The following is a 13,294-nucleotide window of genomic DNA, read 5'->3' on the forward strand; positions in this document are numbered from 1 at the left end:
GTGTTCAGGGAAGTTGGGGGACTTTTTAAAACAAACAGCAGTGTAATTTGTAATTTGGCATTCCCTAAATCTGGGAATTATGGTTCTGCGTGTGGCTCTTCGGGGAGTTAGCACTCTGTTGGTGGGTTTACTAGCCCACCCCCCCCCGGCCTCCCTTGCTTTCTTTCTTTCTCCCTCTCTTTCCCTTTCGCGCCTGGCGAGGAAACGGGAGGATTTCACAGCTGCTGAGAGCTGAGCCCCGGCTGGGCCCTATGACCTCCTCCTTGCTCCCCCCCCCCCCCCCCCCTCCCTCCCTCCCTCCCTCTGTCTCACTCCCTTTTTTTCTCCCTCTCTCCAGCAGCCTCTTTCCTCAGGGAGCTCTTGTGTGGCTCAGAGGAAGCTGAATCATAAAGCATGGCTAATGAATAGAATAGGGAAGGAAAGCTGAGGCCTGCTGACGGCCCTCCAGAGAGGAGGCCTGGCCCCCGAAGCCCCAGGCTCAAATAGCAGACGGCCCCCACAAAGGTCAGGCTTCCTGCGGCCCGCTCCAAGGGCTTTTGGCTCCCAGGCAATGTGGCTTGAATTTCCCCCCTTGTTTTTTTGAAATGGTTAAATTTCCCCATTTCCTTTGGAAAACCTGGCCTTTGCTCCTCTTTTTTCCTTCTGTCTGTCTCTTTCCCTCTCTCTCTATTCCCCCTCTGTCTCGTCTTTCCCGGCCTGTTTTTAATGGCAGCCAGGGTTCCCTCAACAAAGAGAGTGTGAAGAATTTGTTATACATGACCTCTGCGCGCCGCAACCGCAGGCAGCCCGGGCCGCCAGCAGCACGGCCCCGCGAAAAAATGTCAACTCGACCGGCGAAACCCAGAAAGTTCTGCGAAAACAACGGCTAGCCAAATCAGGGCTCTGCTTTGACATGCCTTTTTAAGAAGTGCTTTTGTAAGCCGGCCTTGTAATTGTGGATTATACGACTGACTCATTCAGACTTGGCAGGTGCAAAACAGAGCATTAAAAGCTAAATATTGGTTGTTGATGTTGCTTGGAATACGTTCGGAATATAAAACAGCTCACTGCACAGTCAAAATGGAGTGGAGAGGAATAAATAGATCTAGGTTGTCTAGGCGCTCGGCATACACAACATTTTCTGTTCTCTCTCACAGGAACATGTTATGTCTCCCTCACTCTCTGGATAACCGCTCTGGTCATAACAGTTGTTTTAATGGTTATAGCGGGTTATGGCATGACCTACCCCCGTCTTTTTTTGCTTCTGTGACCCCGTGCCACACTGAGCGAGCCCCTGAGCCAACTCCCGTGTCCATTTGACAAGCTTCATTTCATTCTGAGCCCATATTTTTCTCCCAGGGCCTCCGGGGCCGCGATTCAGGGCTGAGGTTGTGCTGCTACAGTGCCGAGGCTTGGTACTGAAGCGTTTAATGTCGTCCAAAGCTAACAAAGAGCCTGTGTTGTAGCCTGGCGCCCCGGTTCTGGGAGACTGAAAGAGGGCAATGCACAACGCTCTGTCTCTCCTCTCCTCTACTGTAAGAGGAAACAGAGCTCTCACTTCTGTCTGCCCCGCTCCTCATATCGAGACAAAACTAAAGACCAGTTATTGACCTCTTTTGCTAGTTATTAGCTTCATTCACTTGGCAGCCATATCTGATTTCCATCATACTCAGGGAGGGAAACCCTATTGGAAGATAGTGAAGCATAAGACTCAACTGTCTGTGGACAAAAATGCTGTAATATCCAAACCAACTTGGTTGTAATTGTGTAAGTTGTAGCCAACAACTAGTAGCGGTTTTAACCAGCTAAAGTTACCTAATGCTAACGTTAGCTAGCAGACAGACATTTTTACTTTCAAAGAAGCGCCATTAAGAATATGAAGCATAATGTTATGCTAATACTAAATATAAAGTCTGTTAATGCTGGGTGATATAACGGCATGAAGTAGTCTAGCTGACTGCTAACATTAGCTAACTACCTTCTCCTGCTCTGCTCAACTCCACAATATCAAAGGATAATTTTGGTATATTTCAGGTTTTTTGTCCAAAGACTCTGTTTACATCTGCTTCGCTGTCTTCCAGGTAAGGTTTGCCACCCCTAAATGTGACGTAAATCAAACATGGCCGCCGTGTGAACTAAGCAAATTGTTGAGAGAATCAGCGCTGTTGTGGTTAGCGGCGAGACAAGACATTGAGCATAGACAGACAAACATGGTGGAGAACAGTAACACAGTGGCAGTGGAGGAGAGATTGGGAGGTCTTGGAAAGAAGAGGACGTCCTCAAAACACTTGTGAAGAATGAGCGGGATGCCAAGGACGGCCATCTGTGTTTACAGAATCATTTGCTTTCTCTCTCTGTCTCTGTCTCTCTTGCACTCACTCTGATTCACTGTTCATTCTTTACATATGCTCCCTTTGTGCCGCATAAAATACGAGCATGGCAGTTAAGGACACTCGGGCCCTTTGGGTGGAACATATGTTCGGCTCTTGCTGCTTTTTACAAGTCTGCAGATCCCAGATGAGAGGCGCTAACGCAGAAGGAAACCGTGAGTTTACACAAAGCCCCTGTATAGGCTGACATTACAGGCTAAGGAGGATGTTCATTGTTAATGTTAACTTCCAAGCACATCCATTTTTTTTGTTACGGTATTTTGCACAACACCGGGGTTGTGTGTGGATTTACTGCCTCTCGGTGTCCTCTCAGTGTTTAAATATTTTGTGTCTGTGTATTTTTGTAAAAATGTATGGTGTGTTTTGATTTCGGGAAGCGCTTGCCAGAATCTACACATACATCTGAAGCGCAGAGGAAAATACCTTGCAGTGTTTAGTCTACGCGTCTCCACTATCACTTAATAGTCAGATGCCTTTCTCCCTCAACTATTTGACTTGACTTCCATTTGACTAAGTCACCGGGTTTTCTCTTCTCCTATTGACTCTCATTCATATCTGCCAACTCGGTCACCACTGTTTTTGACTCCTGCAGTCAACAGATCAACAGATTTGGATACATCAGCTTACTACCGGTGTAGGCTGATATTATCATTGCATGTGAAACAAGCATATTGCTTTAAGGGCCACATTGTTACATTCAAATACATTGCAGAACAAAATGAGATTTGCGAGAGTTGGTGTGTATGCAGGGGCCTTTGTCCTCTGATGCTGCATAGCCACCTTGCTGGGTTCCTCTTCTCTTTGACAGCATCCCTTATGAGGGCTTTCAGGTGGCACAACAGTGCCCCCTAATGTTACCTTCACAGGAAGAAGGCAGAGAGGATCTGTAGGGTACAGAGGGAGCTCTCCTAGTTGGCTGTGGTCTGTTGACTGTCCATATAATGTTGTGTGGGAGTTGGACTTTGCCTCCAAACACTTGTGTCCACATTTGTGGTTGAATAAAACCTTGCCGGGACAGGGGAAAAAAAATGTGTTTCAGCGCTTGTGTTCACTCGATCATGTGAGTCAGTCTTTTTTTAAACAGGAATGAGCAATGATCGCCACGCATCCACCGTCCACCCAACAAATCCACTAACGGTCTGTCTCCTCTTGTTTTTCCAGGTGTCTGATGTAGGATCTGAGAAGCTCTTTTCGCCCACCACACCCAAAGGTAAGAGTCTGTTTTCTCCATTCCCCCTCCAGCCTCTCCTCCTCTGCCTCATTCACACACACACACACACACAACAACAACCGGGTTCGCGAATGAGTCCAAATCTCCCCCCGCCCTAATCCTCCAGCTCCCATTCAGATTTAAATGTCAGCAGATATAAACAAGGTCTGGTGACTACATATGCATACATTTTTGCCCGGGTGCGGAGTGGCGTTTTTTGGACGACCCCGCCAAAGGCTTAGCCCTCCTACATATTGGTTCATTAGAGGGGATTTAGAGCCTCCCCGCCACATGCTCCCGCAAATGGGAACTTCCCCTCAGGCAATACAAGCTCTCTGACAGCAGGCCTGGACCGTAATGGACGCCAGAGGAAAGAGAGAGAGAGAGAAAGACAGAGAGGGAGAGAGAGCTTTGTCAGCCCCCCAGACAACAAAAACACTGTGTGTGTGTGTGTGTGTGTGTGTGTTCACGCATGCATTGGTTTTGTATGTTTGCGTGTCCCCGTGTGCACACACCCACATATACGTGTCGGTGCATTGTGCATGTCAAGGATAGCATGTGGGCATATGGCGCCGTCTACTCTGCACCTGAATATTCACTAAATGCGAGGATGTGTGTCAGGTTCGGGCAGGGAGAGGGGTGTGAAGGCCTGGATGGAGGGGGGGCGAGGAGGGAGGAGGGAGGAGGGAGGTGGGGAGGGGAGATCAGCCTCCCAGTGACAGATAGCAGCATGCAGAGCGTGTCCCCCCAGGGCAGGGACCAGGAAGCAGGGCCATTAACACAAGCAGAGGGGAGAAGGAGCTGGAGGAGAACAGTGTAAAATGTGGCCATTTGAGGAGGGGGTGCGGGGGGGGGGGGGGTCCGTGTCTGCGGGCCAGATTGGACAAATAGATCAACCCGCCTCAACTGGACTGTTAAAAATGTCATTATAATGGACACCGCCATGTATTTACAATCAGGGATGTAGCTAGATGTAGTTTACTCTGTTAACTTTTTATTTGCAGAATACAGCTTACTCGCCGGGCATACATTTTTATGAGGTACATTTGTGGTATACATCATAGGACATAGTGTCAAACTATATATAACTATATAACTATATAAATATATAGATGTATTTATATTTAGATTACAAATTGGTATGATATGCGGCCATTTGTAATGACCCATGTGATAAAGACTTTTTGTCTTTTTTTGCTTTTTCGCTTGAGTGTCTTGGTTTTCATTTTGGGTCATTTTGGGTTTTAGAATTTGTTTTTTTACCAGCAAGTAATGGATCCAAAATTTTCCGGTATCAGTTTGAATCTACCTGTCCCTCCCAAAGAGCACCTGTCTGTTCATATCAGGAAGCAGTGCCTCTGCCCTCTGTCCATGTATTTATATACAGAAACAGTTATATAGAGAAACGCTCCTTTTTAAGGAAAAAAAAATGCTATACTGAAAATGCAGTTGATTTATATAAACTAGTAGTATTTTATTTACTTCACTAATTATAATAGATTCAACACTCAGACTATATGGCAATATATTATAAACGTTAAGTAATTTAGGTCACTGCATCCACTGTGGGAGCCAGGTTTTCCACTCAGGCACATATGACTGCTTGCTTAGCACAGTAGCTTCGACTGTTGAGTGGAAAAGCGTGGCAGACAGGGAGGAGGGAAGCCAGGCCTGCTGGCTGTGTGATGCAGATGACCTGTGACCGACGTCGGCCTCGTGAAACCGGCGTTCACAATGACAACGACTTCCAGACTTGCATGGTTTAGAAAACAACTAGACCGCGTCCGACTCCCTCTGCTCTCCACTGGTCCGCTGGACTACTGCCGTTGTCAGCTGTCAGGGTGTTGAGTTGTTATTTTCCCTCCACGCCCGTACAGAACATGGCTGCACATAAACATACTCTGCTGCGGAGGACAGCACATACGCAGACACACTCGCTCTGTTTTACACCCAAACACCCACACACACTCGAATATACATGCATCCAACACCCCTCCCGTGTCGGTAGGCAAGCGAAGGCCCTCGGTGGATCCTGCTAATGTGCACACAGGGCCAGTCTGAGGATTAGGGCCCTGGAATTACAGCCAGACAATCCAATCAGAGCCTCTCCTGATTGTCACACGGATCAACGGGATCCTGTTTGGGTAATGTGCATGTGTGTGTGTAAGACCTACAAGAAGAAGGGCACCAGATTAGGATTAGGGGTTAGAGCGGGTGAGGCGGTGGACATGCCTGTGAAGGGATGAAGTGATTTGGTGATGATGAGGAAGAAGTTATTATGATGCCACGGCTGCAGAGCCGCCACCAGCTTCCTCTCCTCCCCATGCCAGTGTTGTTGTTTTGAGCTGTAATGGATTCTAGGACAGTGTTTGTTTTTGGCCTAGACTGTTTTTTCTGTGTGTGTGTAATGTGTGTGTGTGTAATGCAGAGCAGCCCACAGGCTGTTTTCCTCTGGTTTAGTATGCAGCGTATGTGTCCCATTACCGGTCTCGCTCACGGTCCTATGGGACCAATGGAAAGCCCGCTTTTCTCTGATCACCAGGCCTGTCGAGCTGTTGGCTGGGAGACATACACGCAGACAGATGGAAACACACACACACACACACATGCACAAACATTATGGCACACATAAATATATAATGCTCTGATGATGTTTGGCTTGTACAATTCTCTAGGTAATGAGTGTTGTTTCTTTTACCTCTTTCTCGCATTTCAACATTGCGCTGCTTCCAGGACTGCTTTGTTTTGGTGAGCAGTTATGGGTACAAACAGTCGGGGTCAAGTCCAGATTGCACACAGGCCTACAGTCTGTCATGTTAATGAAACGGTTCAGGGTTAATAGAGGAGAGGAAAGACCAACATTGTAATCACCGATGGCAGTGCGCTGTAATTATGCACACAGAACATGGTCTTGGGCAAAACCCAGACACCCCAGCCTTTTTCCTCTCCTCATATTTGCTTTGCTTTCGTCTCTGTATCGCTAGTCTGTTGACAACCTGTTATAGATTCAAGTTAATAGTACCTATAATAGTACAGCGCACACTGTGCAATTCTCTCTCTGGAGAGGTAGCAGATGCTATGCTGAACGTCTGGCTGTGTTGGTGGTTATGAGCTGGGAAGGTACAGTAAAGGGCAAGCATTATCTAACCGTTATTGGTTTTTGTTTATTTCCTGTCTTGAACCTCCTGCAAATTATTGATTTCCTGGAGGATGGCATGTTTAAGTAAGAAACACTATGAAGCCTTGTGCTCTGCTCAGGGTGCTACTCTTATTGAATCAGATAGAGTTGCAGTTCAGAGTTTACAGCTGTCAGTTCCTTGAAGGCGAATGAAAAGCTAAATGTAGCTGCAGAGCACGTACGGGGCACCTCCGCAGAGCGCAGATAAACACTTTACGGATAGGCCTCCTTATGAGACTCCACAGTGCTGCGCCTATGGAGGAGGTGGGGAGTTACCACCTAGCTGTCAGGGGCTAGAAATATCGGAGAACATTTTGGAATGTGGAGCAGCTGTGTTGAATGTTGTATGTGTATTTGTAGAGCGATAGGTATAGTCTGAGTGATGAGTATGTCTTGCACTGTATCTGAGGTCCTGTTGTCCTCAGATTAGCAGTACAATTGTACTCTTGTTGTTATGTCTCTGCACCAGTGCCACCCAATCAAATTCCTGTTCATTTACTGACATTTTCTGACTCCGGTACTCGGGGTCCATTTTGCCCGAGCGGTACCTGCCGCGGTGTGAGGCTACGCCCATGTTGTGTGCGGTCCGCCGGGCGAACCTGGGGCATCTTGGGATAGCAGGAGAAAGATTGGTGGAAAACCCATTTCTGAAGTGGATTTGTGCCCTTGTAATCCTGATTAATTTTGACCCGTTGTGCTCATTTTAAACAGCGCATTACAGTAAGCGTGAACACAGCAAGCTCCGGGGCGAAACCAGGAGCTTAGCGGCTTTGGGAGGCTTAGCTGCAGATGGCATTTTAAGCCGGACTTAATAAATTGTTTCCATTAAACTTACCGGCCCACACATACTGGATTAGGCCAGCGGAACAAAGGAAGGAGAGAGCGTGCAGACGAAGAGGAGAAAAAAAAAAAAAAAACACACACACAACTGCCACCATGCACATCTGACTCTCTGTTAAAGTCTCTCTGTGGCTACATGAAAGGTGAAGACAGGGTTACTGTGGTATTCGGCGAGATAGAAGCCTTTCGACATGGATATAAAACCCACTCGCTTCAGATCTCCTACTTGTCAGGGATGTCGGACCAATTTGCTTAATTGACGTGGAAGTAAACAAACAAAAAAGATGCATAAACCATTTAGCTTGGCAGTGGATTTAGGGTTTATCCTCTAACTGTTTATATATAAACACAGTAGCAATGCAGTAGCTTAAGGATTTAGGATCTGCCCATACCCTGGGTTTTTTTTATGGAGCCTTTTGCTCATATATCCATCTCTGCTATTGTGGGAAATCAATTCCTTACGGGCTGAGCGGCAGAGCCCCGCCCCTCCCCTCCTCTATCCTCGGCCCGCCTCCGCCGTACCCCTCCCCACCTCTCCCACCCCCCCCATCAGCTCATGCCTTTCTCCCTAAGCTCTCATTATGTGCTACACAGTCCAGGGTCCCCGTGTCGAATCACTAATCAACCACCCTGTCTGCAGGCCCGCTCTCTCAATAGGTGCTGAGTGGCCTTTGTTCCGCCGCTGCTGTTTGCTGCATGTCAATAAAAAGAGCTATGGCCTCCTCCTCCTCCTCCTCCTCCTCCTCCTCCTCCGTTACCTGGGCCAGCCGTAGCCACGGGCCTGCCTCTGCACTGCAAGCTACAGGAAAATAAAACACAGTCTGCTGGATTCTGAATGCCAGGGAAGAGAGGCAGGACGGAGGTTGGAGAGGGAGCGGCGAGGTCAGGGGCGGGGGGGATTGAGGGCAGCCCAGGCATAGCGAAGTAGATGAGAGAGCGTGTTTGTATTCGGCCGGGCAGCTCTCCTCTGGCCAGGTCAGTGTGATGTATCACTAACCTCGGCGGCCGGGCCTCACTGTTTGCGGCCTCTCGCCCATTAAATAATGAATAGAGGTTGACCTTCTGACCAACTAATCAGCTTTTCGCCGCCGTTGAATCGGGGCGGAGCGGAGGTGGATAGAGAGAGTGTGGCTGGCTGGCTGGCAGGCCAGATGACTGGAGGGCAGACATGTTGTTGGAAAAACACAGGGGCCGCGGAGGCTTCACGCAGCCAGATTAGCGGGCGCTGGAATTGAAAGCGGCCGTCACCGCTGTGGAATCTAAGCCTGGTAAAGCTCACCTCCAGTACCTACTGTGATTTGTTTGACAAAGCCCAGCCGGATCGCTGGAAATGCTTTCTTTATCAGGGGGACCAATGGCCCTGTATTGACAGAGCACTTATGGCCAAGCTCGGGGGTGTTGGTCCTTTGGCACTCGTATGTGACAGCCACACCGTATGTGCAATAGGGAGCTGGGGGGGGGGGGGGGGGGGACTGCTAGTTCTGGATGCACGGCAGAAACCATCCCCGCCGCTTCCAACACCACCTCGCTTGTTATTGAGCCTGAACTGCAGCTCATGTGTTCCCTTGATTTAATTTAAATATTAAACAGGCACAAATCCTTAGCAGAATAGGTTGGCAGGAAGGCAGATAGGTTAGCGAACACTCTCTGCTCAGGCAGAGAAAATACTTAGGAGGAAACCAAAGAATAAGGCTTGTTTCTTTATTAATCTTTGGGTTATTATTGTTCGCAGTCATAGGACGGCTTATGAGCTGCGTGATTTGTTTTTGGAGAAAGCGGCCGATATTAATGCTCCTTTTATTGATAGTGCTAATGCTGTTTGTGCAGCCATCCCTGTCGGAGAGATGAAAATAAATAGGGGGAGCACGGCGGAGATAAGACACGTGTTTAATTATTAATTGAGCCATTACTGACAGAGATTGCCTTTTTTGATTTAAGGCAGGAAGCCGGCTTCAGGGACAGAAAAAGCAATTACAGAATTCCCAGCTTGCACCACCGCTGCCCATCGTTTCGCCATACTCTGTGAGAGATGGGTGAAAGGAGGGAAAACATACACACACACACACACACACACACACACACGCGCGCGCGCACACCCTGTTACACTGTGATGTTCCATAAATTATTTTAATTCTTCTTCAATATTTATAGCGTTTTAAATCACAATTACATTGTCATGTACTATTTATGGGGAGTGGCAGGCGTTCAAAGGCGCCGAGGCACATTACCCACAATCCCTCCCTGGCCCGGCACCTTGAATAGCCCACTGGAGGGATTTGTTTGGTTTATGTTTCAATTCAGGAAGTGATGCCAAGCTGCACCGCTCTGACTGTTTTCAGAAGTTTTAAGGAAAAAAAAGAAAATTCAATTGATTCAGTTCCGATTTTCTTAGCATGACAATTAGCTGGCGTGTAAAGTCATTGCCGATACGTCACGCAATCCCCTGGTGCACTCTGTGGCGCACCAGGGGATTGCGTACTATTAGGCCCATTAGGAAAGTGTCTGCTCTGTGGAAAGAGCCCGCTGTGCATGAAATATTAACTTAGTAACTGCTGGCGTAGCTACAACCTCAGAGCAGAAACTGCGTTAGGTAGTTTGTTTCCTCCCTCGTGCCCATGTCAGCCATTACATGTCAGGAGGCTTGACATCTGTCAATCATCCTTATCGCTCCCTGTCATCTGTGTCAGCGAGCCCGTGGGTGGTGATCGGCTATTGTGACAGAGAATGGGAGTGGCATTGAAGGCTGTGTGATTAGGCCCCATTGTGTGGCTCTGTGTTCATTGACTGAATATGGATCCAGCTCTGGCAGTGGAGAGGGAGCAATTACAAAATCACTACAGGCCATGAGGGAGTTTTAGGAGAAGATGTGAGGGGCATGACCAGCTTTTTAGCTGCCTCACTTTTACCATATCTTTTTATTTATAACACCAATGGTGCATCACCTCTGAGCTGTGCTTCCCATCTTACTGTTAAGCACAGGTATACAAAGTTCTTCACAGTGTATCAGATAACATCAGCATGAATGGGTGCATAAGTGTTTATATTGAATCTCTTTACTACTGAGCATTACTGTGCATCCCCAAAGCCTTCTCCTCTACACAGCAGAGGTGTCAGTTCCCCCCCGGGATCCTTCGGTGTGCTCTCTCTGGTCGAGGTTAAATGATAAACTGCCAGCTTGCTGCCATCTTGGCCTTTCCGAGCGTGTGATTCCCATCACCTTCTACACCTCAACTGTGCCGACCTTCTGCCATCAGCAGCGTTGCACACCAAATCAGAAAAAAAAAACCTACACAGATGCGTATGTTTGCTGTGGCTGTGACCCGAAGGTGACACTTCCTTACACCTCAGCTGAAATAAGTATACTCAGTGTGGAAACGAGGACGCGGACTCGCTGTCATCCAGACAAGAGGGTGAGATATTATTTAATATGCTGTGTTTGTTGGCTGAGCTTAGTGGGCAAAGCGTTGCAGAGAAGAGATGGTTCTGTAGATGACTGTATTTTAAGCAATGGAATCCCTTTGACAGCAAAGCTGTATGCTGAACCCAACCCCACTTAGCAGTAGCCTTCCACCGGTCTAGTTCACTAACTGATTCACTAAGCCCCAGGCCTTAGCCATGTGTAGTGAGCTCATGCCTCACCAATGAACGGGGAGATCAGAGGTTCCCTGACAAGGGGAAGGCTTCTCGGGAGATAAGCTGCTGCCCCTGCGGCTAGCCGGCCGATTTGTGAAGCGCTGGTTGACTCTCGTCTCAGTGGGGAAGCGCCACCGGCCAAAATGGATGTAGGCTCCTTGTGTTTTCGTTTTTTTTTTTTTTTTTGTTTAAATGGCCAATTCAGAAGGGATGACTCTAGAGAGCTGTAGCTCTCATCTCATCTCCTGTGTAATCTTCCTCCTCCTCGTCCTCCTCCTTCTCCAGTGGAGACACAGCCAGCTGCAGGGCGGAAGGCATTTGCATTGTTTATTTGGGAGAATGCATGACCGGCGCCTTATCACTGCTGTCAGGCCTGAAATGTAAAGCGTGTCGCCTGTGATCACTTGCAGGTTTTCTTGTTTTTAATCCTTTATTCCTAGCTACAGTCGTTCTGCCAGTGAGAGTGGGTTTTTTTCTTTTCCCCGGCCCGCATTTGTTTGAAGATCCCAGCTCCCCGCTATGTGCGTTTTAAGCTCATCTGTGTTGAGCGGTTCAGAGCCAATGTTGTTTGCAGATGAGGCTGTAACGCTCATTGACAAAGCCAGATGGTAGGCGATTGTGGCCAAACACGACGCTTGGATAATGTACAATCGCTGGCAAGGGGACAGTCGTCAGCCTAGATGGATATTACAAACATGCTTGTAATGGATTGGACGTTTTGGGAAGCAGTTCACACAGGCTTATAAAGATGGGAAAGCCATCGCCAGGAACAGGACGGATGTAAAATGCTTCAGATTCCATGACGGACAAGGACATCCACGCGTTAGAAGAGTGCGCCAGAGAGGATTCTGGGGAGGTGGGAGCTGAACCCCGGAAGCCAGATCCCAAATCAAACAGAAATATCAGCCTGCCATATAAAGCGTTTTCCAAGAAGATGGGTGGTCCACTTCGACTGTTTGTTCAGTGTGACTGGATTTCCCTCCTCCCGTACCTTTCCAGCGGTAGCATATTAGCATCCATGTTTCTGTCAGTGCCCTCTCAGAGCCACTCTGTCTAGAAGCAATACCACAGGCTTGGACTAGTACAGTACGTTTCACAGAGCGCTGGCTTCGGAGAGTTTCTGCGATAGGCCCCAGCCATTAGCCTTGAACTCAACACATGGTGAAAGCAGTAACCCGACACGCACCGCTGAGAAAGAGCTTGTGTTTGGTCCTGGATTTCACCGGGCGTGAGCGCCATTAATCGGCCCAGTGTTATGTTAAGAGACAAGCGGTAATTCGTTCAGACGCGGGGGCCTGCATTTGGGGCGTTTCAGGGGAGGCGGGGGAAGAAGAAAAAAAAAAAAGAACATGCACAGTGTGGTCTCCTCCAATAATCAAGCGGTCATCTGTTTGGCTGTTGTTTTTGGCTACCGGAGAATTCCCTGCGCTGGGCCCTGGTGTAGGGCCCCCTAATGGCCTCTGACTGACTGTAATGCCCCATTCAGCAGAGCAAGGGCTCCAACCTCCTTGGCTGTTGGGTTAGTGCTGCTGTGTTGAGGGGTGAGCAGCAGGACTGGGATCGCACTACTGTTTGCTTTGGGAAGCAGAGAGAGAGATTGCTCCAATGCCACATGACCCATGGAGAAGTGTGTGAGCTCGTGTGTGGAGAGCGCTAGCAGCTGTATTGACGAGGGTTAGCCCGATATATTGTCTTGCCGATATTGGCCTTTTATTGCTAAAGATCGGATAAAGGCTAGTGGGTGTCCTCAGTTTATTATATTATTATTATTATTATTATATAGTTTTATTACATATTTATTGTACAAATACTATATCAGTACTACTACTGACTATCTATGGGAAGACCTTAACCTGAATTGATTCTAATGCAACGTCAGACTACACAAGTATGCATGAACATGTTTTATCATCAATAATATTAGTAGTAGTAGTATTAGTAGTAGTAGCAGTAGTAACCTGTGTTTCAGTGGAGAATTTTAGTGTCCCATGATCTAAATTCTGTTTCAAAGGCTTTTAGAGAATACAATTCTGGGGGAAACACTGAATACTTGGATATTTTTTT

The 13,294-nt window shown here is 47.8% G+C and overlaps 1 protein-coding gene across 5 annotated transcripts in view; it reads left to right on the top strand.

Annotated features, from left to right (window-relative positions):
- Positions 1-13,294, top strand: part of fbrsl1 (fibrosin-like 1) — a 160,259-nt gene that overhangs the window by 117,213 nt on the left and 29,752 nt on the right. For all 5 annotated transcript variants that reach the window (XM_071545308.1, XM_071545307.1, XM_071545305.1 and 2 more), the window contains one exon: positions 3,531-3,579. Coding sequence is in view for 3 of the 5 variants with exons in the window: in XM_071545307.1 (XP_071401408.1) it covers positions 3,531-3,579 (49 nt within the window). In the remaining 2 variants the exon portion in view is untranslated. The remainder of the gene's footprint in view (positions 1-3,530; positions 3,580-13,294) is intronic.

This window comes from Centroberyx affinis, unplaced genomic scaffold, assembly GCF_046629955.1.
Source record: "Centroberyx affinis isolate AG114_WGS23_722 - 3 ecotype Tasmania unplaced genomic scaffold, CSIRO-AGI_Caff_v1 ptg004852l_1, whole genome shotgun sequence".
NCBI lineage: Eukaryota > Metazoa > Chordata > Actinopteri > Beryciformes > Berycidae > Centroberyx > Centroberyx affinis.